Here is a 27,699-nt window from a genome sequence, read left to right as displayed (position 1 = left end):
GGAAAAAAATCGGATCCTTAATTAATGAAGGAACCTATGACAGCAACGTATAGCTGGAAGTTTTAATATTGAAGTAATCAAGGAGAGCAATAGTCTCTCCATGCATGTCTTAGTCGTGTGAATTGTGTTCAGTATAGAGGTAGCTGTGAAATGGAATGATGTATGCAGGTGGCCAGACAAGCTGATTTCCAGATCAAACTCTTTTAAGGTCTACGTTATTATCTCCGTGCTGTATCTGCTTTTATTCCCCTTTCTCCTTCTTGCCATAATTCTTGGTCAGGGGGTGCATGATGAGTTCCAAACTTCTTGACCAATGCAAGAGTCCAAATTTCTGGACTAGCAGCTTACTGAATCACTGTAGGTGTCCTTCGATAATGTGCAGATGTTCTCTTTGCTCTAGTGGCAAACCTGTCAGATGCACAAGTGTGTTTTCCCTCCCTTACAAGGAAAGCTGTTTTTCAGCTTTAACAGAAATTGTTTGTGGCGTTTAAAAAAAGTGTTATTTTCAAGTAATGCCAGGACAAAATTCCCATTAAATAAAATGTTATATTTTTATTTTCTTCGACCTGAAGCGATAGAATTTATTACAAGAATTCAGTTGTTAACTGGTTTGAATTCCAAAAACTTGCTTTTGCTTTTGCTACCCAGTGTGATCTTAGGAAGAAATCAGGGTGAAATGTGTTTGCTAGACGAGTTGCGAAGTCAAGGAATTTTTACTTTCATTGTACTCTTCCAAGCTGTAGCTGTATTCTGGAGGTATGCTTTTAGTGTTAATTGGGTGTTAATGGTAATAATACAGGTCTACCAGTGCTCCTCTGAGTCTTTTCTGAGATGATTTGCACCACATTGTTCTTAAATAAATAAATAAATAAGAAATAAAGGACCATCCTCTGAAATTCCTCCCCAAAACAGATCTCTGGAAAGGCAGAACGCTGTACCACAGCGCCAGTTGTATCTATGCAAGTGTCACACGAATTATGTGGTAAAATGAGAATCACTGTTCAGCTGGTTATGTAGGCAAGCCTTCAGTTTGTTGCCTGAAGAATCTAGGAATAGTGTCTCCAAAAATTGTGAACTGTTGTGTTAAGACTGAGTAAACTTTAAAGAATACATTTGGTTTGTTTTTCTTATTTGTCTGCTTCAGAGTTGACCCATGTCTGGGGAAAGAATGAGGGCCTGTTTCAGGAAATGAAACATTTAATGTGCCTGCAAAAATGCAGCATTCCTGTGTGTTGGTTGGCAGAGACCCTGTTTAACTGCTTCCGATCCCTTTAGTGTTTGAAACTAGTGTTTTCTGCTCCTTTGCATCAAGTGAACAGTTCCACTGCTTTCTGTGTACAATTCCTGTACAGCAGTTAAATATACGGAATAAAAGATTATCTTCTGCCACCCTCCTTTCTCCCGAAAGACTCAATCGTTGCTTTCTTTTTCCCTTTAATCCTCCGATCTCAAACCCTTTTCATTTGCTTCCTGCTCTATTTTCTTGTCCATAGTCTAGAACTCACTTAGGGTTCTGCCCCATGAGTGGAAGTGGTTATAATGGTTGCGCTTGTGCTCTAGTCATGCCTCCGTTTCTTGTACACTTGCCCTCACCACCTGAAAATCATGGTCTAGTTAAAGTGGAATTGTTTTTTGTTGTCCTTACCTTAATATTTCAGACTCTAAACTCTAGCAGTTTAGCTGCTGATCTGTAAGTGGTATAGCAGTTTCTGAAAAACTGGAGGTTTAGTAATCCTGTAGATAGTCAAGCACATGGTTGCCACTCTGCACCACTAAGTTTATTGCTAGCTAAGATGCCTGGCTTTAGGAGTTGATCTTAACTGCGAATATATCACTATCTTCTCCAAGATCACTATGGCTCCACTACACTGATCATGCAAGACTTCGGCAGAATGTTGTGATACTGCAAAAATTGAATGTGTATTGGAAACTTTATAGCAAGATTTGTGATAAAATTGAGTTGACAGCCCTCTAGAGCTACATAATAAAATAGAATTGAAAATAATGCCATGCTTTTGACCATCCTTTCAATTGATTGTTTCTGTGCTTTATACTCTACCAGTTCTATATCCAGTCATGGAATCATGGAATTGTTTAGGTTGGAAAAGACTTCTAAGATCATCATATCCAACCGTTGACCTAACACTACCAAGTCCACCACTAAACCATGTCCCTAAGCGCCACATCCTCCATCCCCATCATATGTTTGAGAAGCCTCATATTTGCTCGACCTAGCGGTCATTTATCTACAGCCAAAATAGATTGCTGTGCCTGGTGAGAACAGTCATGTGAGATGATAAAGATTGATTTCATTCTAAAAAGGGTTAAAAAAGTACAATCCTATAAAGAATTAGAAGGGGACTTATAAAAGATATATCTACAGTGAAAGATGATGCCTCAGTGTATAGGGCTGGTGAAGGACATAAAGGTTTTTTTGCTTCAGCTTTCTTAATGTTTGGGGATTTTTTGTTTGTTTGTTTCAAATCAGTATTCTGAAAGCGGAGTGTTTTGCCTTTTAAAATACTGTCTCCCTGTTCCTCTGTGCTTCCATACTATTGTTCTGTCCACCTAGTTTCTCTAGTCTTATGTAGTTAAATAATAGGACAGGGAGTGTCTTTTGGTTCAGTGTGTACTAAGGCTTAAAAGAACTGATTGTTTAAAACAATCAGTTTAATGTAGATAAATCATCATATATTTCTTTAACAGAGGATTTGCACAAAACCATCTAGGGGGTTGTCACTTATCATCCTTCTCCCACATTCTTAAGTAAGCTTAGTTGTGTCTAGTAATTACAGTTGGGGACAGTGATGGTCTTTCTGTTGCAGAGTTTGGGCAGCATCGTTAGCTTTATTTCTATTAAACTGACAATCAAAACGACATTCATCTGTATAGAATTCCTGATGGAATTCTGGTTCATGACTGGGGTTTGCAGGCATTGCTGTCATGCAAACAATGAGAGTGCAAGAAGACACTGCTTCCTGTTTTAAAGTTTACTTGGCACTTATGGCATGCCATATTGAATTTCATTAGCTTCAGTTTAAAAGCATGAAAACTTAAAGAATTTCTTTACCAATAATAATTTGTTTAAAACTATCTTCAGTGCTTACTACTGGATAATGGTATGTAGTGATTGACTCTGAATATTTGAAAGAAATAAAAACAATGCTCTGTTCTATTTTTCAGAGAATGCAGAATCAATTGATCTCAAACAGTTTTTCGACCTACATTTCTCACATATATATTATGTGTTCTTTGAAAACTTTGTGACTATTGAAGTAGGTCTTAAACAAAAAGGTAAGTAAGTATTTCAAATAGAACGCTTTTTGTCTTAGTGCTTGTGTGTTTGTTATAAAATAAAGCAGGGTATTATAAATAAAGCCGTGTATCTGTGGCCACAAATAGCAACATTAGCTGTGCAGAAATATGTCTAAGCACTAACTTTGCAAATAAAGGCAGACCAATTAGAGGTGTGTGCAGTGGAAGTAAGTGAGAGCATTTATTCTCTGATGACTGGTTTTGCCCTTTTGCAAAGTGAAGTTTCTTAAGGTGTTATGCTTTCTGTGTTCTGTAGAATTATTCTAAGTTTTGTTTAACAAGATATTGTGTAACTCAATCTCTACCAGCTATTGATGCCATAATAGAAAGTTATACAAACTGTATCTGTTATAAACCGTAACTATGAAATATACTTTTTTTTTTATTTGCAGAAGGAATGGAAAATTATGGTTGTAGAAATGCATGTTTTTGTTTTACACATCTAAGGATCTTTGTCATTGTTCTTTACATTTTGTTTTGATAATGAAAGTGTATCTTCTATTTACTTTTAATTGCATCTAGGTCATAAGTCTCAGAGAGAAGAATTAGATTCTATTCTTTTTATTTTTGAGGTAAGATAACTTGAATATTTCTGTATGAGTTTTTTGCTTTGAGTTAAGTCCTGTTATATTACAACAGTACAATTCTACAGGTGCCTGGAAATACTCTGTACATTTAAGCATTCCTTTTTCCTTTTGCTTAGAACTGAATATATGTGCTTTGTGTGAGAAGAAAAAGAATTTGACTTGCAGTTTTGCAGGAAGATGTCTTAAGTGGAAAAAGATGTTTTCTGTGTCTGCAGATAGTTCATTACTTGGTTGTCCTGTTTCCCCCCACTTCCAATGTATTATATACTTTGAAATTCTTATGAAGGTGATCTCTGATTAGTCATGATCTTTTTGACCCATTGGTTGCATGTTATCTCTGTTTTTTCTCATGATGGATCTACTACTGCAAAATTAGTTTTTATAGATCCCTTTTATTTTTGAAAAGATGTATTATTTGAAAGTAACATTTCACAGTATCTTACCAAAAGCATATCTTGACTTAATTAAGATGAATTAGAAACTAATTTAATGAAATCAGAACATTTCTGAGCAGAGACTAGCATTTAGAAATAGCTTAGAACGTCAGGTTTTTGTCTTTCCTTTTTGATGGTGGCTTCTAATAATAGAACAAGGATTATGTTTTATTTTAAAATGTGTAAAATTGAAAGCTGATGAATGCTTATCACATGATTGAATACAAATTCAAGATTTTTTTTTTTTTTTTTTTACTAAGGTACGTTGGTGCTTAAAACTGTAGGGCTAGCTGTTACAGGGAGAGTGAATCTGAAGAGAACTAGTTCATTTGTTCACTAGTTCCTACATAAAGGGATATTAGGTGACCTCTGCTCTGGAAGCATTTGCACAGGCTGCTGGAGGGCTGCGGCCAGGAATTTGGGAAATCAGGTTATTTACAAGTTGCTAATGCCTCTAGCATAAAGGTTGAAGTGCTACATAATAGATTTTTAACTGCCTCTGTCACTAACTGTGCCCTGTTTCTTACCATCTGAAGGTGATTATCCTCCAGTCTAGGTGGAGAGGTGTTAGACCATTATTGCCCCAGGTGTTTTCTTCACGTTTTGCTGTAGCTCATTACCGCTCTGTTGAGAAGACTGAAGCAAATGTTTGCTTGTGCCACAGAAGCAAGTTGACAGCTGAGTATACTAGCTTAAGCCACTATAAAAGTGGAATAACCTAATATAACCTGTGGTGAATCAGAGCAACTGAGAAAAGTACTCATCCCATTCCACTCCCTATGCTATACGCAGCAATATCCAGCAGAGAGGCAGTGGAGCCAGATAAACTGCAGTACCACCTGAAGTCTCTAGTGCAGGACTTGCCAGACAGTCTGTCAGAGCCTTTGGGCTTCTTAGCTTTAGGAATGGGATTATCTTGAAAGGGCAGTAATGCTTCCAAGGAAAGCAGTGTTGAAATTTTGTAAGTTAACCCTTCAGCTTCTGATCAGTGGCCTTTGTGAAAGCGCTCTTTGGTCTTCCGAGAAAAGTATCTGCAACATAGATCTTTGAGTTCTGGGTTTTTTTTGTAGAAAATTTTGCAACTCCTTCCAGAAAAGATTCATCAGAGATGGCAGTTTCATAGTATTGGTGAGTTGATTTTCTTTCTTTTTTTTTTTTTTTAAATCTTATTTTTTATTAGTAGCTATTAGTAGTTTGTGCTACTCATTTCCTTAACCTTTTAGTGGCATAACAGGGATTATGTTCTCCCCCTTCTTGCAAGCTAGGGGAAGGAAAAAAAAGAAAAAGAACATAAACAAACAAAAAAACCCACCAATGTAATGAATGTTCTTCCAGACAGAATGAAATCTGGGAATCTGGAAATAGAACAGTGGCTGAGAAAGAACAAGGGCAGGTGGAAAGTTGCTTTGTAATTATTATTTTTTCTCTCTTAGTAATAAATTTCAAAATCTGTGAGGTCTGTATTTATAAATGGGGAATGCTGATATTATGCACATTAATGACTTGAGACTCATTTCCTTTTAATGTAGACATCCCAAAAAGTCCTTGGGGAAAGATGTTATGGGTTGTGAGGAAGCTATGAAAGGTGATCTTTTTTTTTTTTTTTCCTTCTGGCATTGAGAGAGTTGCCTGAGGATATCAAGTTCACCAAGATTAAATTGGAGATTGCCAAGGACTTGTTTAAAAGATACTATCAAGTCTGACCGAGAACTCTGACATTTTACTTAATAAAGAAAGAACAAATAAACAAACAAACAAAACTTTTTTCTTTCCTTCTTTTTAGGATTGATTTTAAAGAAGCTTCTTCACACTGGAAATTCATTAAAGGTACTGGAAAAAGTTGCATACTACTTTTGTCTAAAATACTTAAAAATACAAATAAGAATATAAAGGTGAATTTTTATGGTAAAAGCACAGGAATGAGAACCAGATCATGACTTGTGTGTCATGAAAGAAAGACTTCAAATCATCAGCTTTACCTCAGCAGAACTAATCACAGTAGTGATGTGTTTATATAGGGTAGCCAAGTTAAGGATGTATGCAAATGGTTTGAAGGATTTTGCATTAAAGCAGAAGTAAGCCTTAACCATTCATTGTTAGGGGCAAGGAAACTGGTTTTGGGGCTCAGGCTGTGGTGGTTTTGGGGCTCAAGCTGTCTTTGAAGTGGAAGATTATCTATGCCAAAGAGGCCTATTGGTGGGTAGTGTAATAACGGTTGACCATGGGACAAAAGCCACCGAAGTGTAACATGTAGTTTTGGTACTGCAGCAAACAACCGTGCTACTCCTCTGTAAACCACCTGCAGGCTTGGCTGGTGCTGAAATTCTCCAGTGTGAGAGCCAGGAGGGGACTGCTCTAGGACTCCATCACCTTTATTGAAGAAGGAATGGAAGAGGGTAGTACGGGTCCTTCTGCTGCAAAAAGCTCACTCCGTGGTTATAATTCATAAACGCATTTAGAAATTTTGTAACTATCTTTGTATTTTCTGAAAAATTCACATGGAATCTTGCAGAGCTGTAGTCAAGCAAGCAACTAGACACGTGTTGGTTTTCTTCCTCTTCTTTCAGAGAGAACCCTATGAAAGAGATTCTGTGAGGCAAACAGCAGTGAAGGTGCCAGGGTTGTCCTTGCATTTCGGCAGGAGCAACAGATGTGCTAGCTTGGCTCTGCTGATTGCTGGTGGTCATACTGTCTATTCTCATCTTTTCTACCATTCCCCTTCTCCTTCTACCTCCAGGACAAATGGAAATGCTGTTGTATGTTCTGGGACAAGTTAACTTGTTCCTTTTTTTTTTTTTTTCCTTTAAGATACGGCGAGAGGGCGTGCGTCTCTTTCTTTTGTGGCTGCAAGCACTTCAGAATAACTGTAGTAAAGAACAATTATGGATGTTTTCTTGCTTGATTCCTGGATTTTCATCACCACAGTCTGAATATGGCCCCCGAACACTAGATAATCTCATTAACCCTCCACTTAATGTTCAAGAAAGTAAGTAATTTGGTAATATTACTTAATTATCTACATAATTCTCAGCACAGAAAAGGCAAGTTGAAGTAACAAAGAACTAATGTACATACGTACCTAGGGAGATATAAAATCTGTACTATAAAAGTACAACAGATTAATATGTGGCTAAGAGACTGGTGCCGTAGGTGGGATTTTGGGTTCGTTGACCACGGGGCGGCTTTCATGGCACCGGGCCTGCTTATGCCGGATGGGGAACAGCTGAATCAGAAGGGGAAAAGGGTTATGGCCCAGAAGTTGGCAGGGCTGGTTAAGAGGTCTTTAAACTAGGTTCGATGGGGAGGGAGATAAGACCAGGGCAGCCACAAATGAACCTAGGGGTGACAGGCCTGCGTCGGGGGCAAGGCCGCTAGCCCAGCTGAAGTGTGTTTACACCAATGCACGCAGTATGGGCAACAAACAGGAAGAGCTAGAAGCCACTGTACAGGAGGAAGGTTATGACGTGGTTGCCATCACAGAAACGTGGTGGGATAACTCTCATGACTGGAGTGCTGCTATGGATGGCTATAAGCTCTTTAAGAGGGACACGCGAAGCAGGAGAGGCGGTGGGGTAGCGCTGTATATTAGGGAGTGCTTAGACTGTGTCGAAATTGAGGAAGATGGTGAGGATGACAAGGTTGAATGTTTGTGGGTGAAGATCAGGGGGAAGGTCGGCAGGGCGGACATTATGGTGGGAGTCTGCTATAGACCACCCAACCAGGATGAGCAGGCGGATGAGGCGTTTTACAAGCGGCTGTCAGAAGCCGCCCGGTCGCCGGCCCTTGTACTCGTGGGCGACTTCAACTTGCCGGATGTCTGCTGGAAATACAACATGGTAGAGAGGAAGCAATCTAGGAGGTTCCTAGAATGTGTGGAGGACAACTTCCTCATGCAAGTGGTAAATGAGCCTACTAGAGGAGGGGCCCTGCTTGACCTGTTGTTTGTGAACAGAGAAGGACTAGTGGGAGATGTGAGGGTCGGTGGCTGTCTTGGGAATAGCGACCACAAAATGTTAGAGTTTTCAATAGTGGGGGAAGTAAGGAGGGGCAAGAGCAGAACTTCTGCCTTAGATTTCCGGCGGGCTGACTTTAGCCTGTTTAAGAGGCTGGTGGACCGAGTCCCTCGGGAGTCGGTCCTGAAGGACAAAGGAGTCCAGGAAGGCTGGACATGCTTCAAAAGGGAATTGCTAAATATTCAGGAGCAGGCTGTCCTGGTGTGTAGGAAGACAAGCCGTCGGGGAAAAAGACCAGCCTGGTTAAACAGAGAACTTAGGCTAGAACTTAAGGAAAAAAAGAGAGCCTACTTGCTCTGGAAGAAGGGTCGGGTAACTTGGGAGGTCTATAGGGACGTGGCCAGGTCGTGTAGGGAGAAGATTAGAAGGGCCAGAGCTCAATTAGAGCTTGATTTGGCTGCTACAGTCAAAGATAACAAAAAAAGCTTTTACAAATACATCAACAGCAAAAGGAGGGTCAAGGAGAGCCTCCACCACTTGCTGAATGAGGAGGGTAGTGTAGTGTCAGGGGACGAGGAAAAGGCAGAGGTGCTCAATGCCTTCTTTGCCTCGGTCTTTAATGTCAAGACCAGTTGTCCTCAGGAGACTCGGCCCCCAGAGCCTGAAGTTAGGGACGGGGAGCTGTGCAAACCTCCCGTAATCCAGGAGGAGACGGTTAGTGACCTGCTGTGCCAGTTGGACACCCACAAGGCTATGGGCCCGATGGGATTCACCCTAGAGTAATGAAGGAACTGGCAAATGAACTTGCCAAACCACTCTCTATTATCTACCGGCAGTCCAGGTTAACTGGAGAAGTTCCAGCTGACTGGAAATTAGCAAATGTAACGCCCATCTACAAGAAGGGCCGGAAGGATGATCCAGGGAACTATAGGCCTGTCAGCCTGACCTCGGTGCCAGGCAAGGTGATAGAACAGATCATCCTGAGTGCCATTACACGGCACATGCAGCACAGTCGGGGCATCGGGGCCAGCCAACATGGATTCATGAGAGGCAGGTCCTGCTTGACCAACCTGATCTCCTTCTATGACCAAGTGGCCCGCTTAGTAGATGAGGGCAGGGCTGTGGATGTAGTCTATCTAGACTTCAGTAAGGCATTCGACACTGTCTCCCCCAGCATCCTCCTAGACAAACTGGCTACCTGGGGCTTGGATGGGTGGACTCTTCGATGGGTTAAAAACTGGCTGGATGGCTGAGCCCAGAGAGTGGTGGTGAATGGGGCAAAGTCCAACTGGTGGCCGGTCACTAGCAGTGTTCCCCAGGGCTCAGTTCTGGGGCCGGTGCTGTTCAATATCTTTATAGATGATCTAGACGTAGGGATTGAGTGCACCCTCAGTAAATTTGCAGATGACACCAAGCTGGGTGGGAGTGTCGATCTGCTGGAGGGTAGGAAGGCCCTACAGAGGGATCTGGACAGGTCAGATAGATGGGCTGAGACCGACGGCATGAGGTTCAACAAGAAACAAGTGCCGGGTCTTACACTTCGGCCACAACAACCCCATGCAGTGCTACAGGCTGGGGGAAGAGTGGTTAGAAAGCGGCCGGGTGGAAAGAGACCTGGGGGTGCTGATCGACAGCCGGCTAAACATGAGCCAGCAGTGTGCCCAGGTGACCAAGAAGGCCAATGGCATCCTGGCCTCTATTAGGAATAGTGTAGCCAGCCGGTCTAGGGAAGTGGTCATCCCTCTCTACTCGGCACTGGTGAGGCCGCACCTTGAATACTGTGTTCAGTTCTGGGCCCCGCACTTCAAGAAAGATGTTGAGGTGTTGGAGCGAGTCCAGAGGAGGGCGACCAAGCTGGTGAAGGGTCTGGAGGGTCTGACCTATAAGGAACGGCTGAGGGAGCTGGGGTTGTTTAGCCTGGAGAAGAGGAGGCTCCGAGGTGACCTTATTGCAGTCTACAACTACCTGAAGGGAGGTTGTAGTGAAGTGGGAGTTGGCCTCTTCTCCCGGGCATCTAGCGATAGGACAAGAGGACACAGCCTCAAGCTTCGCCGGGGAGGTTCAGGTTGGACATTAGGAAGCATTTCTTTTCAGAAAGGGTTATTAGACATTGGAATGGGTTGCCCAGGGAGGTGGTGGAGTCACCATCTCTGGATCACAGAATCACAGAATGTTAGGGATTGGAAGGGACCTCGAAAGATCATCTAGTCCAATCCCCCTGCCGGAGCAGGATTGCCTAGACCATATCACACAGGAACGCGTCCAGGCGGGTTTTGAATGTCTCCAGAGAAGGAGACTCCACAACCTTTCTGGGCAGCCTGTTCCAGTGTTCGGTCACCCTCACCGTAAAGAAGTTTTTCCTCATATTTATGTGGAACCTCCTGTGTTCCAGCTTGCACCCATTGCCCCTTGTCCTGTCAAGGGATGTCACTGAGAAGAGCCTGGCTCCATCCTCATGACACTTGCCCTTTACATATTTATAAACATTAATGAGGTCACCCCTCAGTCTCCTCTTCTCTAAGCTAAAGAGACCCAGCTCCCTCAGCCTCTCCTCATAAGGGAGATGTTCCACTCCCTTAATCATCTTCGTGGCTCTGCGCTGGACTCTCTCTAGCAGTTCCCTGTCCTTCTTGAACTGAGGGGCACAGAACTGGACACAATATTCCAGATGCGGCCTCACCAGGGCAGAGTAGAGGGGGAGGAGAACCTCTCTCGACCTGCTAACCACACCCCTTCTAATACACCCCAGGATGTGTTTAAGAAAAGACTGGACATGGCACTTAGTGCCATGGTCTAGTCGACAGGGTGGTGTCAGGGCAACGGTTGGACTCTATGATCACTGAGGTCTCTTCCAACCTGGTTGATTCTGTGATTCTGTGAGATTATGGAGCTGTTAATGAGTTTCTTGTCAGTTTATCACGTCTTCTTCCAGTAGTAACTTTGTGGGTTTTTTTTGTTTTTCAGGGTGGGTTGTGTTTTGTTTTGTGGGTTTTTTTTAAAAGTATGGCTATAGTAGCTTAACACATAGTGGTGAAAATAAACTGACCAATTTTATGTAATTCATGGTAATAATTACAAGGAGATGCTGCATCTACTGCGAACTTGCGCAGGTGGATTCTGCTTGTGTTGAACATTTGCACTGGCTTTGGCCATGCTCTAGGGAGCAAGCTACGCAAAGCAGTTTCTGGTATGGCCTTCAAGAGAATGGGTGATTGTTAGGGCAATGCGTAAAGCGAAATGGTTCATCTTCCTGCTGCATATGACCAGGCAATTAAAGCTGTGGTATTCTTGTGGCTTGGAAACTTTCAAAAGCATTGGACCTTGTAAATTGCAAAACCTGAGGTCAGAAAGGTCTGCATCAATTGAAAGGCTTGAGCAGTCCAAGATAAAAAAAAAAAAAAATCTAGAAAGTGTAAAAATCTCATTTGAAGATCATTATCTTGACTATAATCAATAGACTGAGGATGATTTTTCTCTTAAGATGATTCTTACGATAGTTTTTCCTTTGACTGTTCACTCTAGCAGTAAGTATCAGATACTGGTTACTCTGGGGAGCCTATTGCCTCCTGACTCAGTTTATTCCTGTTAGTAGGATTTTAAGCTCATTTATTAATGAATTGCAATTGGATGGGGTCATAAGTGCAAACTGTGCATTCGCATAAATGTGAATAAGAAGCTAACCACTTTTTCCTGTGAATATTCAGTGCTGTTGCCTTTTTTTTTTCCACCTCCACCCAGTGTTTTAGAGCTGACACGGGCATTGCTTGTAGAAGCAAGCAGTGTCTGCTCAACTGGTAATTAAATTTACTGAAATTTAGCAGACGAATTTCGTGGCAGGATAGCTCTGCAGAGAAAAGTTTGCTACATATTTTAAGCCCTGTTTTGGAGTTACCTAGTGTTATATCTCTACAGCAGGAAAAGAGGAACAAATCTAAAGGGGATGTAGGCAGCATAGAAATGCAGAGTGCTAAGAGTGAAATGTGAATATCTGACTTACAGGAACAAGAGAAAAATAAACTCTGAAGTAGCTTCACTATAGAGGCGAAGGAAGGATAGAGCTAGTAAAACAACACAAATGTAACTGCTAAATGAAGACAGTTGTGAGAGATGTAAATAAAGATTTGGCATTTGTGCAACATAAATGTTACACTGTTGTTTGCATAAATTCCAATTTTTCCAAAAGGCATACTCCATTTCTTTTGGGTCTTGGCAGGTAGATTCTCAAGGTGCATAGGGAGAACTTACTTATTATCTGCTGTGTTTTTATATATGCAAGAAATGAGTTCTATGGTGGTTTATTAGCTAAAATTTCCTAATTTTCATTAATCTATGGGTGGAGTGTTTTCCCTGTAACTAACTGCTTGCCCCGGTACATTTCTACTTTCATAACTTGATAGATATTCATGCTTGAGAAGAAATGGTCTAAATGTTAGATGTCCTTCTTTTTTTCTTTTTTTTCTTTTTTTTTTTTTTAAATAGCTCAAGTGACAATAGAGGAAATCACTCCACTTGTTCCTCCACAGTCAGGAGATAAAGGACAAGAAGATTTAACAAGCTATTTCTTAGAAGCACTTTTGAAATACATAGTAATTCAGGTATGTTCTATAGTTTTCAAGCAAACACATATGAAACAACTAACACAGATTTCTCTGCTACAAGAAGACATTTACTAGTAGCGCTGCAAATGTATATAAAAATCTTTTAAAGATTCCTCCCCCTTGTTCCTCAAGTGTGCTTTGTATAAAGCAAATTCTCCTAGAAAATCTTCACTTGTCTTCTGTGTGAAGATTCATAGATCTGTTACCACAAGGTCTTGCATCAGATTGCAGCATGTAGAAAAAACAAGACTTGTCAGTCACTTCCAGCGATGTTGATTCCAGCTCCCTTCCCATTTTCACATCCCCCTCTCAGCCCTGTTGCCTTCAACCAGTGGAAGGATCGACTGGGCTCTCTTGTTATGTGGGTTTTGTGGTGGTCAGGGACTTTGCTTTTCAAACTAAGGGGAAACTTCTAACTGAAAGCATTGGATTTTTATGATACAGGCTTTTAATGAGTTCCAAACTTTTTCTGGCCTTTTTCCTAGGTATTATACTCAGGCTAGCTGACAAAACCAAACAGAACTAGGATGCCAGACTCAATGGTTTATAAGACTGCGGCTGCCAGTGTCTGTGCTTAGGGTCATATTTTTCCTCCAGCTATCTTTCTGGAATTTCTGCTGTTACATTAGATTAACCATACAGCCTCTCCATTCTTTTATGGAAACACTCTGAGCTCCTGGAAAGCCCTGGTTAGTAGAAATGCTCCAGGGTGTTTAGAGCATTATACAGAGATTATGGCTTTCTAGCAGGAGCTTGGGGTTTTTTTTTGTTTGTTTGGGGTTTTTTTCTGATCAACAAGATACTTACTATCCAGATCTTGCAAGGGTAGTGCTATGGCTTCTGTTGATATCTTAACTGTACTTCCTGCGACTTTAGTTTTAAGAGACTTGTAAGCTCAGGTGTAATACGGTACACTGCACAGAGAAAATGGGATTACTGCTACAGCTGAGCAAGTGAACCTCTTCAAAAGAAGCAATGGGAAACTGTTTGGAATACTTCAGATCTGACAAAGTGTCTGAGTTAGGTTCTGCTTGAAAGTAGCTGCACTGCTGAGATTACACTTGCTTAGTGGCATTGCTGTGTGAACACCAGGTAATAAGATATTGCAGATCCCAAGCTACCTAGAAGGCAGATTATGGAGCTGAACTGTGCACAGAAAATGAAGACTTGTATGAGTATCTAGTCCACAGTGTGAAACTCGGGCACACACTATGTCCTTCTCTTTGCACTTTGACACTTCCATGATCTCAGCCAGTAGTTGAAATGCCTAGGACAGGGCATGACAAGAGCTCCTATTAAAAACTCTGGCCTACCTATTATATTTATGTAATTGATTTGCTGGCCAGTTAGCACATGCTGCTTCTGAGCCTGCTCTGCTGTCATATGCCCAGCAAACTGCTTGACTGCATGACATGCTGTAGGTGTTCCAGGGTGCTGCCTTCTGGGTCAGACTTGTCCAGCAGAACCCCGTTGGATATCTACCCATAAGTTTTTCTTCACACTTTTGCAGGTTGTGGTAGAGAAGATGGACAGTGCACAAATATGGCCAATGTTAAACTGAAACATTTCATGGCTTCCCTTTCTCTATCTTACTCCATGAACTTGCAGTGCTGGAATAATTTGCAACCTCATTTTGTTGCTTCCAGCATCTCCCAGTTTGAATAGAGGTCATCATACTTGTGATTTGTAGGGTAAGCTTAATGATGACTGTTCACTTTGAATAAAAACACCCCTTACATCCTTGAAGACAACTGCCCTCTCTGTAATAAATTTGTAGTATTATATTTAAATTTAGGTAAGTCATTGAGACAGGTGTCGTAGAACTTGTTCACTATGTGAATGCTGAAGTCTTTTCCTGAAGTCTCTTTGAAGGCACTAGTAATTTCAAGCTGAATAGTTACTTCTTTGATACTAAGTTCTGCTAAAGGACATTGTGTCACTAATTTCTACATATTAGTCACCCATTCCATTGGATTACATGGGGGGGGAGAGGGAGAGAGAGACACAGAGAGGTATGTATGTATATGCCATTCTAAAGGCCCATTGCCCTGAAAATAGATCATAATAGAACTGTGGACTTTGAGTAAGGAATAGAGAAGGGGGCAGGGGGGAAAAAAAAAATAAGAAAAAGAAAAGCTTCTTTTATTTTATTTATGGTAGAATTGGCAGATTGCCCAGCTCTGCAGGCAGATGGATTCTCCAGGACAAAAATGGAAACTGCATGTTTGGTTTATTATTAAGGAGAACTTATCATGCTTTTTGGTAGGAAAACATTTGATAATAGGGAAGGCTTAGCACTCATGATCCATGCAAGTAGATTTGTGTAATTCAACTTTAAAGTTGTATCTTCTGCTGCTTGTGGTTGACAGATTTGTTTGTTTCATATTGTCAACTGCACAAACGAATCCAAGTACCTATTATAATGAATATATGGACACTTGTTAGTTGAAATGTGTTAAAAGAAATTGTCAAACAAATATTCAGAGTAGCATGGGTAATTGTCCTTTTCTTATAAAACATTTTGAAATATAAAAACAGTTTTAATAAAAACAATCAATTTGGGTTTACTCCCTGACTTGACAAGATGACCATAAAAGCAGATGTTTTTCTATTGGTATCAGTATTTGGTGTGTTCAGGTTCATTTTGAAGCAGCGTTTTGGAAGAGAACAGTCTTTGTTTCGTTGACATTTCCTAGCTAGTTTATTTTCCATCTTTCTAATAAAATGCATATGATTTTGTTCCAAAGAAATAACTTATAAAGACGACATTTCATCAGTCATCTTTCTCTTCTACTTCTAGATGTTTACTTTATCCAACTTCTTTTTTTAAGGTTAAGAGTTTAGAATGGAAGAACAAGGAAAACCAGGAAAAGGGATTTTCATTTTTATTCTCAAATTTTAAGAAATACTACTTACCTTCTATTTTCCCAAACATCTGTAAGGAGACCAGCTTGTATAACGCTGTACTTGGTAAGTGTTAACACAGCTGAATAAAATCATTACATTTTCTCTAATGGAGAGTATAGCAAAGCAGTTTTTTGCTTGAGTCATGTTGCCCAAAAAGAACATTCTCCAAAAGTAGTTCGTATGAAAGAACATGTTATCATTCCTGTTCATGGCTTTCAGTTCTCTATGGGGGTATCTGACCCTTTCATTAGAGTCAATCCTGCTATATTAACCTGATTCAGGTAAGTTAAATGTTCTTGTGAAACAGTTCTTTGGTGTGACCTCTGTTGTCGATTTAAGTTGTGCTCTGAAGAGAAACTACTCCTGCTGAGATAAAAGGTTTTAGTGTGCCATTCTTTGCGGGGTGTTGGCTTTATCTGTACAGAATCATAGCGTTTGGATCATACAGTGCTTGCTCGTAGTTCAGACAGGGCAAAGTTAGTTATGTTTTTTTCAACTGTATTTTGTCAAGAGACTGCAGTAGGAAGAGGAAGCTAGGGTTTAACAGAATGTTTAAAGGTGATGGTGCTAGAATATATCTTTCCATATAGAGAGCAGAATTTTAGGTGTTTGCTAAGCAAACCTAACTACAGTTTTTTCTCAGAGGCTTTTAGCCCATTCTAAACTAGAACATTGTTTGAAAATCTTGATTTTTGCTAGCTCAGGTTTACATGCACCCATGCCCACGTTGTTTGTAAGCCAACAGTTCAGGACTCTTGTTTGCAAAGCAGTACCATGTACACAGACTTTAAAATGCCATTTCGTTACTTGAATAATATGGACACCTCACTGCTCCTCTTAACTGTTGATGCAGCATCTCACAAGGATTAGTAGTAATCTCCAGACACAATTTCATATTCTAAAAACAAGCTGTCAGGGAAGTTTGTTGAAAAGGTCTTCATTTCTGCTAGTCCATGTACATGTATTTGGATTGTGGCTTTCTTCAGAGGTGGATGTTTCAAAACCACGTTCTCGTGGGAAGGACAAAGAGTGGACCTTCTCATCTAGGGCAGAAGAAACAGTATAAATCCAGCCATAAGCAACAGTAGAACAAGAGTTCTGTGAAGATACTGAAGAGATTCAGTGATAAAATAGCTACAAGAGGGATTGTAAGCAATGCTGAGAAAGCAAACCTACTGCTGCTTGATGTCCTCAAACAAGAAATGTGGAAACAGTATTTTCTCTTTCTATGAAGATCTTGATCGAGTCTTCTATAGAAGTGTTACTGTAGTCCTCTCTTTCTGTGAACCGTAAACAAGAAACTTCCAAGGCCCTAGTAAATAAGAGGTCAATGGGGAAAAAGAAGAAATGGGCACAGATCTCCAAAACTACCGTCAGTGCCTTAAACTGTGCAAAGTCAGCAACAATGATGAGGATTTTGGGAAGAATACAGTAATGAAAGCAACAGAAACACTGGTAAGTAGAATAGTCTTTTCTTCTCTTAGGAGTTCTTCTCTGGCATGCATCTTCGTACCCTATTTGAAAACAGTCCTGTGCCTGTTCTGAACAAAATTGACAGTGTTTAGGCAGAAAACAGGGCAAACTTGGGCACTGAGCCTGCTACTAAAAACAGTTCTTACGCTGCTGGTGTAATGTTTAATTTAGGAGAAGTCATGAGGTACAAATCAAAACAGTGGTTTTAGTAAGCAAGCATTGATACAGGTCCTTACTAGAGATAGTATATTGGATTGAGATTTTTCTTTTTTTTAATTTTTTTTCTTTCTGTTAAGGCAGATTTTCAGATAAGTGTATTGGTTACAGTAACAAGCACTGAGTATTCCAGTTACAAGAAGCTAGTATTGTGCCTCCTCTGAATTCTGTCTTGAGTATTACAGGCTTAGAAGAGCGATACAGGCTTAGAAGAGCTCATGAGATTGGATTTTGTTTTGTTTTGAATGTCTTTTAACATTTGTTTAGCTTCTGTAAGATAGTCTTTAGAAACTGTTTAGTAAGAACTACAGATATGGCAGTAAGATTCCGGGGGCATTGTTTCTTCCATCATAGTGATGTGCCTTTCTGTGCTATTTCCAAGCCGTTTAGATGAGCACCTTCATTTACAGGGAAACAGTAAAGTGGGCTGTCGTACAGCTCTCTGCAGCTCTTCATTCCATCTAAACCCTTTATTGCCTTAAAAAGTAAGTGTGGTCAAAACTACAAGTGTCCACCATTATAATTGTTTTTGCTAGCCTTTTAATTTTCTACCCTGTGTATGTCTTCCACCACCTACAGCTTCCTGCCCTTTTTGGCATCAGCTCACATCAAGTTCCCAGAGAGGAAAGGGCAGGGAGTGGGGAAAGCCCAAGACAAAAAAGAAAGTAAAAATGGAAAGTTGGGGAAGGGAATACTTCCTCTTGTGCTATTTGGGTCAATCTAATGAGCTTCTGTTTTGCTTTGGTTTTACATCAGTGTCCTCATCTTGAGCCTTGACACCTGCTTCCAAGGTGGACAGAAATGTGAAAATACAAGAAATGACTGAAGGAGGATACGTTTGAGAAGCAGCTGCAGCACATAATACAGTTGAGAGGGAATAGAGAGAGAGAGGATGTTCTGAGAGGATCTTGTGAAACTACAGAAGGACACGGTGTGCTGCAGAGACATGTTTACTGCATGTCTACTGAATGTCTTGTCCTTTTGAAAATACCGCCAGTATTGCAGCCTTCATGCCCTGCTGAATGCTGATAGACACCAGAGAGAACTGATTTTTGCACCTTCAAATACTGCGCTACCAGGCATTTGCTTCCTTTTTTCACCGATTCTGCTGTTATACATGCTTCTGTTTAAGACACGTTAATTTTTAATTTTCTTACTAACCTGCTGCTTTCCACAGAATGAAAACAATGTACTGGGTTTTATTTGTAGTAAATAAACTCTTTGTAAGCTTTCTAAAAAGTATTCTGTGCATTTGTTACTTAGGTGGACAGTATGCAAGAGTTATGTAGTTTTTTTTCTTCTAAAAATAATGCTTCCATTAAAAATAGTGGATGTAACTTTAAAGTCTGTTCTGGAAATATTCCTCAGTTTGTAGCAGCATTATGATGAGTTTATCACTACTTTTGTATGTGGCTGTTGAAACAACACTGAGATATACCAGCTTAGATATCCTCAGTGCTGCTGCTGGATGTTGTGTTGTGTATTTGTAATGTTAACAAGGAAAACTTTACAGCAGTCTGGCAGGTAGGCTGTATTCAATTCAAATGCCTAAAAGTATATATGGCTGTCATAAATTAATTGCCTAGATAGTAGCTGATAATTTCATTGCTGCTATCCAGATTTGTTCCTCCTGGATTATGGTACTGTAACCTGTCAGAAGTTATGTTGAATCCCTTAAAACAACTCTTGACCTTACATTAGGAAGATGTAGTCAGGGAGCAACTTTATAGTGTTCAGCATGACTACTTTGCATCTTCTTTGACTTCCAGCACTAGTATCTTTGAACTGCCTTCTGGCCTGTAAAACCGTGGAACGTATCTCTTACTCATCTACAGCAAGCTGTAGAAGAGTTGAGGCAGTGCTGAGATACCATCTCTGTCCAATCTATCACTCTCCGTATCTGGATAGGACCCTCATTTTCCATGTCTCCCCCTTTTTGTTTTTTGGGGTTTTTTTTGTGTGGGGTTTTTTTTGGGGGGGGGGGGGGGGTGTTGGTTTTTTGTTTGGTTTTGGTTTTTTTGTGTGTGCTGTCACCAGATGAAAATCACGATACTGAAACACCAGCAGCAGGCTGTGTTCTGACAGCACATGTCATAATCAGTCCTCAAACAAATTTTCACCTACTTTTTGTATTGGAGCAGATCTCATACTTGCCCTTCTAGAACTAGGAGTAGAGTTGGTACACCACTCCCAGAGGAGTGTCATTTGCACCTGAAAGTTTCATAGCTGGTTCAGATTAATGACTGGTATTGCAGAACTGTTCTGCACCCTGTCTTGTGTTGTGAAACTCAGAAATGACATTTTGCAGTGTTGAGTTGGCTGATATATGGGTGGAGTTGAACTGGGCTGTTGATATTTGTCCCTGCAGAAATGTACATTATCCACAATTTAAAAAAACTGTCCATCTGTGTGTCCATCCATGTGTGGCCCTCCGCCCCCATCATCTTTGTAACATTTTTACTGTACATGTCAATTCCATCCACACTGAATAATTAAGGACTGTCACTTTTTTCTGAAGCAGATTCAGGAATACTGATGACGGTGTCAGCATCTTTGTCACAAGCAGAGTAGAGAACCAGAAGAGCTAAAGAGTTCTGAACCATCATGTAGAACATGGATGGAGAAAATAGAATTGTAGGTTATAGACCCCAAATAAGCACAATTCCTGCCAGTTGGCATGCTGCTGTGCATCATTCATTACATTCCCTGCAAGCCAGTACAGAAGTTATTGCCACAGAATCGTATTTCAGCTAAGTCATAGGAAGATGCCTGTGCCCTTGCTCTGGCAGCAAAGTCCAGCAAAATTAGCTAGTTCATTGGATGTGGCATTAGATGAAGCTGCGAAACTCACATGGCTTTGGAGCAGGATTTCGCTCTGTTCTATTCATTTTCACCTATTGCAGGGCAAGAAGAGGCTGTGTTTATTGCAGCTGCTGTTAGAATACAGTTTGGAATTAAAGCTCTCCCATTGTAGCCATGATTAGATGTTGGCATCTGTATCAGTAAAGAACTGATGACCCTTATTGCTAATTATATTGCTTTATTGTGGATTGCTGCAGACCAACATAGAGATCTTTCTAGGGATGCATAAGGAAATGTGGTGATCCCTTGCATCTGAACTGCATCTGCTCTTCCCAGTAGGTTTGGTAGTAGGACATAAGTGACATATAAGCCTCTTAAAAGGCTGTAGAATTGTATGAGTTACATAAATTGTTGCTTAGTAACTTAAACAACTATAAACACTAGTTAAAAATTAAGAAATTTGTCAATAACTTAATTTTATATGAAAATAGTTTTCTTGTATAGGCCATATTCTAGTCTAGTTGACAGTTATTTAGCTACTTAGAACTCCTTTGTAGTTTTCAATGGAAGTGTGAAGTAGTGAGTTTGCTGAAGTTTATCTTTAAATATTGAGTATAGCATGTAGCTTAAAAAAAGCTGAAAACAGTGAGAAGGAATGTGTTTACTTGTTTAGAAAAAAAATGCAAGCAAGGATATAAGGCTATAGAAATCACTTTCAGATAAAAATTAAAGGTTTTACATAGCAGAAACAAGCTGACATCTGTTGGACCAACAATATTCTCTCCCTCTAGAAGAAAATTACAGCCTTTTGATGTCTCACAGTCTAGTCTTGAAATTTTCTCTGTCACATCCATTTTGGCGCACCTTGGGATGAGTTGTGCAACGGTGACTATGAAAAAACAGCACCTCTGAAAGTTCATATGTATTGGTTATGGTTTTAAGTTTTCTTTCTTGTATAGAGCTTTCTCTCTGCACATATTTTTAAGATGATGTGTGTCCTTGCAGATATACCACAAATGAGACCAAAGCCACACTATGTAATGGTTAAGAAAGATGCTGAAACCAATGAGGCAGTATATTGCACAAAGGAACCTTTTATTAAGGCTCGTGTTATTGTCATTCGATGGTTGGTGTCTTTCTGGCTTGAGCCCAAACCTCATACAGGACCTCATATTCCTGGGATAGAAGGTGAAAATGTGCCAAAGAATATTCAGGTAAAACCAAATATACAAAAAAGTGTTTGTTTTCATGTTCTTGTCTTAATTGTTATGTCAGCAGTGTGCACTCCTCCGATAATTATAACTAATGAAGAATTAAAAAAGGCATTTCGAAACAAATTTTATGCTTATGAATTAACTTTAGAAGGACTTGCTATGCTTCTTTTTTTTTCAAATTCTGCTATTTTGTTTTTAATCAAATAGATGTAAGAAGCCTTGAAATGCAGTGAATCCTGTTTTTAGTTGTTTGGGGTTTTTTTTCCTGAATTCTTTGTACTGTTTTAAATTATACTGTTGTATGACTTAAACTGTACTGTTCATTTATTGTACTAAAAAAGAGCTATGGAATATTCAATTTTTATTTCAGAGAGCAGCTGCTAGCATGGCCTCAAGGGAGGACAGCAAAAGTGACAGTACTGATAAGCAGGATAGAAATGCAGAGCCAGAACAATCTCATTCTAATACAAGTACTCTAACAGAGAGAGAACCAAGTTCTTCCAGCCTCTGCAGTATTGATGAAGAGCATTTAACCGATATTGAAATTGTCCGGAAAGTCTTTTCTTACAAAAGAAGCAATGTTAATTTTCTAACTGAGATTTTTCGACAGGTAAAGAACCCTCTTTAGAATGCAAGAATCTTTATTATTATATTGTAAATGATTGTTACATCATGGTTTTCTTTCAGCAGTATTTGCTAAGCAGAACATTATATAAATGTACAGGTTTTTTCTGTCACCTTGCCTTTAAGGTTTAAGAATTGAAAAGTTAAAATTCTGAAATATTTTCTGTGTGGAATGTCCCCGGTTCTTGATTTTCCTAATTTTGTTTCTTTAATAACCAGTTCGACAACATTTAACTTGGGCTTTACAGTTCCCCATAGACAGGAATGTTTGATCTTTTCATACATCAACCCCATAGCTATTTGCTACAACCAAGCATATTAAAATAAGCCTCCTGTGGGAGTCTGCAGCTGTTAAGGAGCTGTTTTAGGAGCAATTGAATGTCCTTACCTTGACAGTGTTCATCAGAAGAGTGGGACAGATGGCTGTAGAAGGTAACAGCTTCTGCTTCTGACTTTACTGCAACGAGAAATGTTAGCTGAGCGTACTCAAAATAGTGTTTCTCGCCTGGAAACTATTAAACAAATTTAAACTGAGAACATATGCTGGAATACAAAGTCTTTATAATGTGAAAATACATAACTTTGAGTTCAGTGTGGGAGAACAGAACAAGATAGACTTTCTTTAAGTCCACGCTATAGATCAAAAGATGAGGAGATTTTTCTGGATAATAGTAAAGAAAAAGATACTAAGTTTCAATGGAAATGTATGAGACTAATTGCTTTAATCAGCAGAAGACAAAACATTTTGAAACTCCGGTATATCTGGATGAAATGGATATTTTCAAATGAGGCAAATAAATGTCAGAAGTTTATCCACATCCAATGTGTTGAAGAGCTTGGACATGTTACGGAAGGAGATAAAAGAGATACCTGGATTCAGCTGCTGCTCAAGGGTTTACAGAGTCTGAGACATTGAATGTAGAGTCTAAAATTATTGATGGTCTATGTAGAAACTGCGCCCCCCCCCCCCCCGGTGAAAGGGACAACAAACGCAATTTTCTTTGTTCTTTTCCCAAGGCACTCTGTGAGTATATGTAGGTTATTTGGATTTCATGTGTGGTTATGTGTGGTTATGAGATCTCATTTAAGTTGTTGTTCAGTCAGAAGTTTTCAGTGTGAGTTAATTTCTAATATGCCCGATGTTTGTAATGTTTCTAAAACATTAGGGCTAAGCTGTTCCAGTCAGGAGGAAGGAGGAGGTTTCAGTTGTACTGAATGGTGGGAAGATTGTAGAAAAAGTTTCATGCATTTTAGACTCCAGGGTAGAAAAAGTGTATATGGGCTTGCAGAAGACTGTTAGACTTGATGAGTGATAGTGTGCAACTGATAAACTTGTCAGCTGAATTCTGTAATACACAACAAAATTATTTTTAGTGCAATACTGGTATGAAATGTCTATTTCCCGAGAGACAGCACAGGGGTTGTGTCAAGTGGGCACTCCATAAAGACATGGGCAAGGAGTTTTCAACATTCACACAATGGGCTCCATAAAACTATGTGTTAGTGTAGTTTATCTGTTCTTTTTTTTTAATACAATTAGGTCATCGTGGTCTTTGGTAAATGTATTTATAATCAGTTAAAACCTGACTAACGTTAGAAGTTTCTTTCTGCTCTGTGACTAGTTGTTACCAGCACAGCAGATACAGAAAACCTCCTGAAGAGGGCACTGATCAGCCATCGCACGGACTCAAATGCACGATTTTTTGAAACAATAATTCTGAAGTCTTTTCAGGGAGTCATTTGTTTTAAGGATACTCTTTTGTAACATCTCATTTAGCTAAAAATAAGATACATGGCTACTAGTAATGTGTGTCACTTGAATTTTTCTTAGTCATTTAGAACTGATTTAACTCCACTCTTCCAAATCCTCCGAATGGAAAATGTTGTAATAGAAACTTCTGCTCATTCATTTTGCATGCTTTTGATGAGTGTTTGGGTCTTAATTTCAGCAGGCTAGGTGTTTAGTAGATATGCCTGTATGGATTCTCATCTCTCTTTGGCAGTGAAGTTTTCAAAGTACTTTCTTGACAAGTTTTCTTGTTAAAACATTTTTTTCATGCTTTCAGTTTGCAGATGAAGAAAGTGAGCAAACATTTAGGTTTAGGAGTAATTTATTTGTTAAGATCCTACAGTGGCTGTATTTTTCTTTCCCCCTTGTCCCGTAGAACCTGTACCTTATAGAGCCCAACTTGATTTCAAGTGTTGTAGCTGAGTTTTTGTTTCCTTGTTTTTCTACTCACAGGCATTTCTGTTGCCAATATGTGAAGCAGCTGCCATGAGGAAAGTGGTAAAGGTGTATCAGGAATGGATTCAGCAAGAAGACAAGCCTTTATTTATGAAAGAACCTGAAGAAATAATGCAGTGCACAACTGCAGATTGTGATGAAAATGTTGTTGACCACAATTCATCAGAGAAAGCTAAAGAAAGAGAAGAGGTAAAATATTATTGGTTAATATTTGTGCATCTTTTTGATACGCTAGTAGACAGAGAAGTGGCCTCCTCGACAGATTATATGTGGTTTAATTTGATGTCAGAGCATCTGTTGGGGAAAATCAATGGTGCATGAATGGACTACCAATCTGATCCATTATCTGTAGATTTTTAATGTGGTTAGTTCAATTTAAAATTTCATATAGTTTTATGAACTATTCTCAAGATGTGGATTATACAGTATGCCAACCTTCAGCTGTATAAAAATTATATATAAATAAATGGATGAGGACAATAGTAGTTATTTCATCCAGATACTTTAAAATAATTGCTACAAACTTCTTAAAATATAGTTGTGTCTTTAAGATGCATCTTAAATATCTGTCTGCCATTGTTTATTATTTAATATCTGTTATATCCTTTTTCGTTTAATATAAAACCAAAATACCTGTCTACAAATCTGTGGGATTTTAAGAAAAAATATTTTTCAGGAAAAAGGGATGAACTGCAGTCATGTTAGAAATTCAAACTGGGCAAGAAATGGCTGTTACGAAGACACTTTGCATAAAATGTCTGAAATTGATACTGAAGAACAAAATGTACGAGCTGGAGTGCAGTCAGTACTGCAGGTATGAAAGAGACTTGATATCTAATTTTCATCCTAGTAATAAAGCTATTGTTATCAGTACATAAAGAGTGGAATATAGTACAATACTCCTGCAAGGGAATCCCATGCTCCTTCAAAGCATCTCTGAATTTTTAAAATTATTTTAGATTTTAAAAGTATGATGATAAATAGTGTTAGAATAATGACAGTGGTTCAATATATCTTTATTGACCTTAAGTAGGACAATGTGTACACAAGTGTTGGATAACACAGTAAAAAAATCTTTTCATTTTGCATCAGGACATGCATTCTGCTCTGCATCATATCACAGAAAAAATAATTCTCATTTGAATGCCACATCTTCAAGTTATTCTAATTAAGTGTTTAATGAGAGTGCTTAGAAGCTTTTTTCTTTTAAGCTATTAGTGACCACACACAAAACATCCGAACCTGCATTTTTCCTAATCTGAATAATAAGGTGTACAGGGGTGTTTTCTCATCTTTATCTGAATTACAGATTGGATGAGTACATAAGTGTTTGAAAAATTTGATCAGACACCACAACACTCTACTTCAGTGGTATCCTTAAGGAATGGAAGAGTTGCAGAAGTTCCTTAACAGAAGTTTTTTAACAGCTTCCAGGAAATCTGACAGGGTAGAAACTGTGTGAATTTCAAATGTTCAGCAAAATGCTTCACTGAAGTTGAGGATATAGAAAATCAAGTGTGTATAATTTGAGGGTCTTTGAAGTGCTCTTAAGGCCATGTAAAATGTGTCCCATTTTATGTATAATATGTGCATGCACATACATACATAGAGGTGTGTGTATGACTGTAGCCTCTGTAATACTCTTTTACCCAGAAGAAAATTGATTCTGAAAAAAATAAGACATCTGCATTTGCCACTCCACCGTGTTCCCTTTTACCACAGGTGTCCATGCTAATTAGAACTCATTATTTTAACCACAGCTTGAATGATTTCCTGAATAGGGTTTCCTATTTTGGTGTACACTGTTATATATAGAAATAAATTTTGTACCTGAAATCACTTTTAAATTCAAATACGTTACAATAATTTAAGTTTCATAATCTTTGCATACAATGACTACTTAGAATATGAAGTGTTTTTGAGGAAAGAAACAGTGAAGTATCTTTATCTGTTTGCAGTGTGTTACTAAGGTTTAGACATCTGAGAATGTCTGGGAGATTCTTCATGTTGAAGTTTTTTTAGACAAAGGTGCATTTGACCAGCAAATATCTTTTTTTTTTTTTTTTTTTTTAGCCTGAAACGGAGTCAAGACATCATTCTAACCCAGTACCATGTCTGAATTTGAGAGGTTTCTTGACCTGGAAACACATTTGACTTTTTCTATGAATTAAGATCCAAGACTTCTGTCTTGAGTTTTCTTCCCATTTAATTCTTGCGTAGACTTATTTCTAGGCACTTAGAGTAGGTTAACTAGTTGAGGCTAGTGAATGTAAAGCTGCATACTAATAGTTTTTAATTATTAAAATCCAAAGCTCTTAGTAGAGGGAAACTACAATTGTAGAACCAATGATTTCCTGTACATGTAGATTAAGAAAGACAAATAAAAAATAATTGGAAATCTAGGGCTCTCTGTGATCCAAATACTTCCTAAACTTGCATTAAAATATAACAACAGTTCAGTAGTAGCTCCTGTAACTCTTACAGTTCCTTGCCTACTTTGTTTTCATCATTTTCATTCTGAAAGACCTAATTCACTGTCCACTGAAGTCAACCACTTTGGAGAAGGTATCCTGTTTCCTACTTTTGGTAAGCCTTACTGATCACAGTGGGATGAATGCTTTAGTTTCCCAGAACATAATACAGGCCCTGTCCTGCTGAAGCACACACTGTGTACCAGGACTATTTCAAATAGTTTAGCATGTGTTATACTAGTCAGTTGCTGGCTTAGAAGTGGAACTTTCGTGCAGTGGATTTCTTTACTGGGACATTTTTGTCCATCGTATTAAAATAATTGTATTGAGTAGGTTGTTGTACCATCTGTCTATGACAGCAAAAATATACAAATATGTTTTGTAGAAAAAAAAATGGGAAAAATCAGTCTTACTGTTGCTTTATCATCACATCAAGCTAACTTATATTTAAAAATGTACTTTTGAGTGCATATGCAGCCTTTTCTGTTAATGATAGATTTTTCTCTTCCTGGTTACTATCAACTGAATTGCTGAAAACGTCAAAGTTCTTCAAGCTCATAGCATCCACTCTTTTCTACTTACAGGTTTTTATAATAAATTCTTCAAATATATTCTTTCTTGAACCTGCAAATGAAATTAAAGCTCTGCTGGATGAACACACTGATATGTGTAAACGCATTCTTAATATCTATCGTCACATGGTAGTCCAAGTGACTATGGACAAGAAGACATGGTAAAATGCTAATGCTTTTTTCTTGGATTATTAGTTCACAAGATAAATGTGAAAATTTACTTCGTAGTAAGCACAGTAAAGTGGTATTGACTATGTGAACCAGCTTCTCTAAATCATTAAATACATG

At 39.1% G+C, this 27,699-nt stretch overlaps 1 protein-coding gene across 9 annotated transcripts in view; it reads left to right on the top strand.

Annotated features, from left to right (window-relative positions):
* RALGAPA1 (Ral GTPase activating protein catalytic subunit alpha 1) overlaps window positions 1-27,699 on the top strand; it is a 143,737-nt gene that overhangs the window by 9,492 nt on the left and 106,546 nt on the right. For 8 of the 9 annotated variants that reach the window (XR_011048080.1, XR_011048077.1, XR_011048078.1 and 5 more), the window contains exons 2-13: window positions 3,184-3,294; window positions 3,838-3,887; window positions 5,407-5,464; window positions 6,120-6,163; window positions 7,145-7,322; window positions 12,769-12,884; window positions 15,719-15,857; window positions 21,291-21,499; window positions 21,870-22,109; window positions 24,366-24,557; window positions 25,045-25,182; window positions 27,424-27,572. Coding sequence is in view for 3 of the 9 variants with exons in the window: in XM_068399692.1 (XP_068255793.1) it covers window positions 3,184-3,294; window positions 3,838-3,887; window positions 5,407-5,464; window positions 6,120-6,163; window positions 7,145-7,322; window positions 12,769-12,884; window positions 15,719-15,857; window positions 21,291-21,499; window positions 21,870-22,109; window positions 24,366-24,557; window positions 25,045-25,182; window positions 27,424-27,572 (1,624 nt within the window). In the remaining 6 variants the exon portion in view is untranslated. The remainder of the gene's footprint in view (window positions 1-3,183; window positions 3,295-3,837; window positions 3,888-5,406; window positions 5,465-6,119; window positions 6,164-7,144; window positions 7,323-12,768; window positions 12,885-15,718; window positions 15,858-21,290; window positions 21,500-21,869; window positions 22,110-24,365; window positions 24,558-25,044; window positions 25,183-27,423; window positions 27,573-27,699) is intronic. The other variant, XR_011048079.1, reaches the window with a different exon arrangement.

This window comes from Nyctibius grandis, chromosome 4 (genome assembly GCF_013368605.1).
Source record: "Nyctibius grandis isolate bNycGra1 chromosome 4, bNycGra1.pri, whole genome shotgun sequence".
Taxonomy (NCBI): domain Eukaryota; kingdom Metazoa; phylum Chordata; class Aves; order Nyctibiiformes; family Nyctibiidae; genus Nyctibius; species Nyctibius grandis.
The sequence above is the reverse complement of the archived record's forward strand: the minus strand, read 5'-3'. Positions and strand labels throughout refer to the sequence as shown.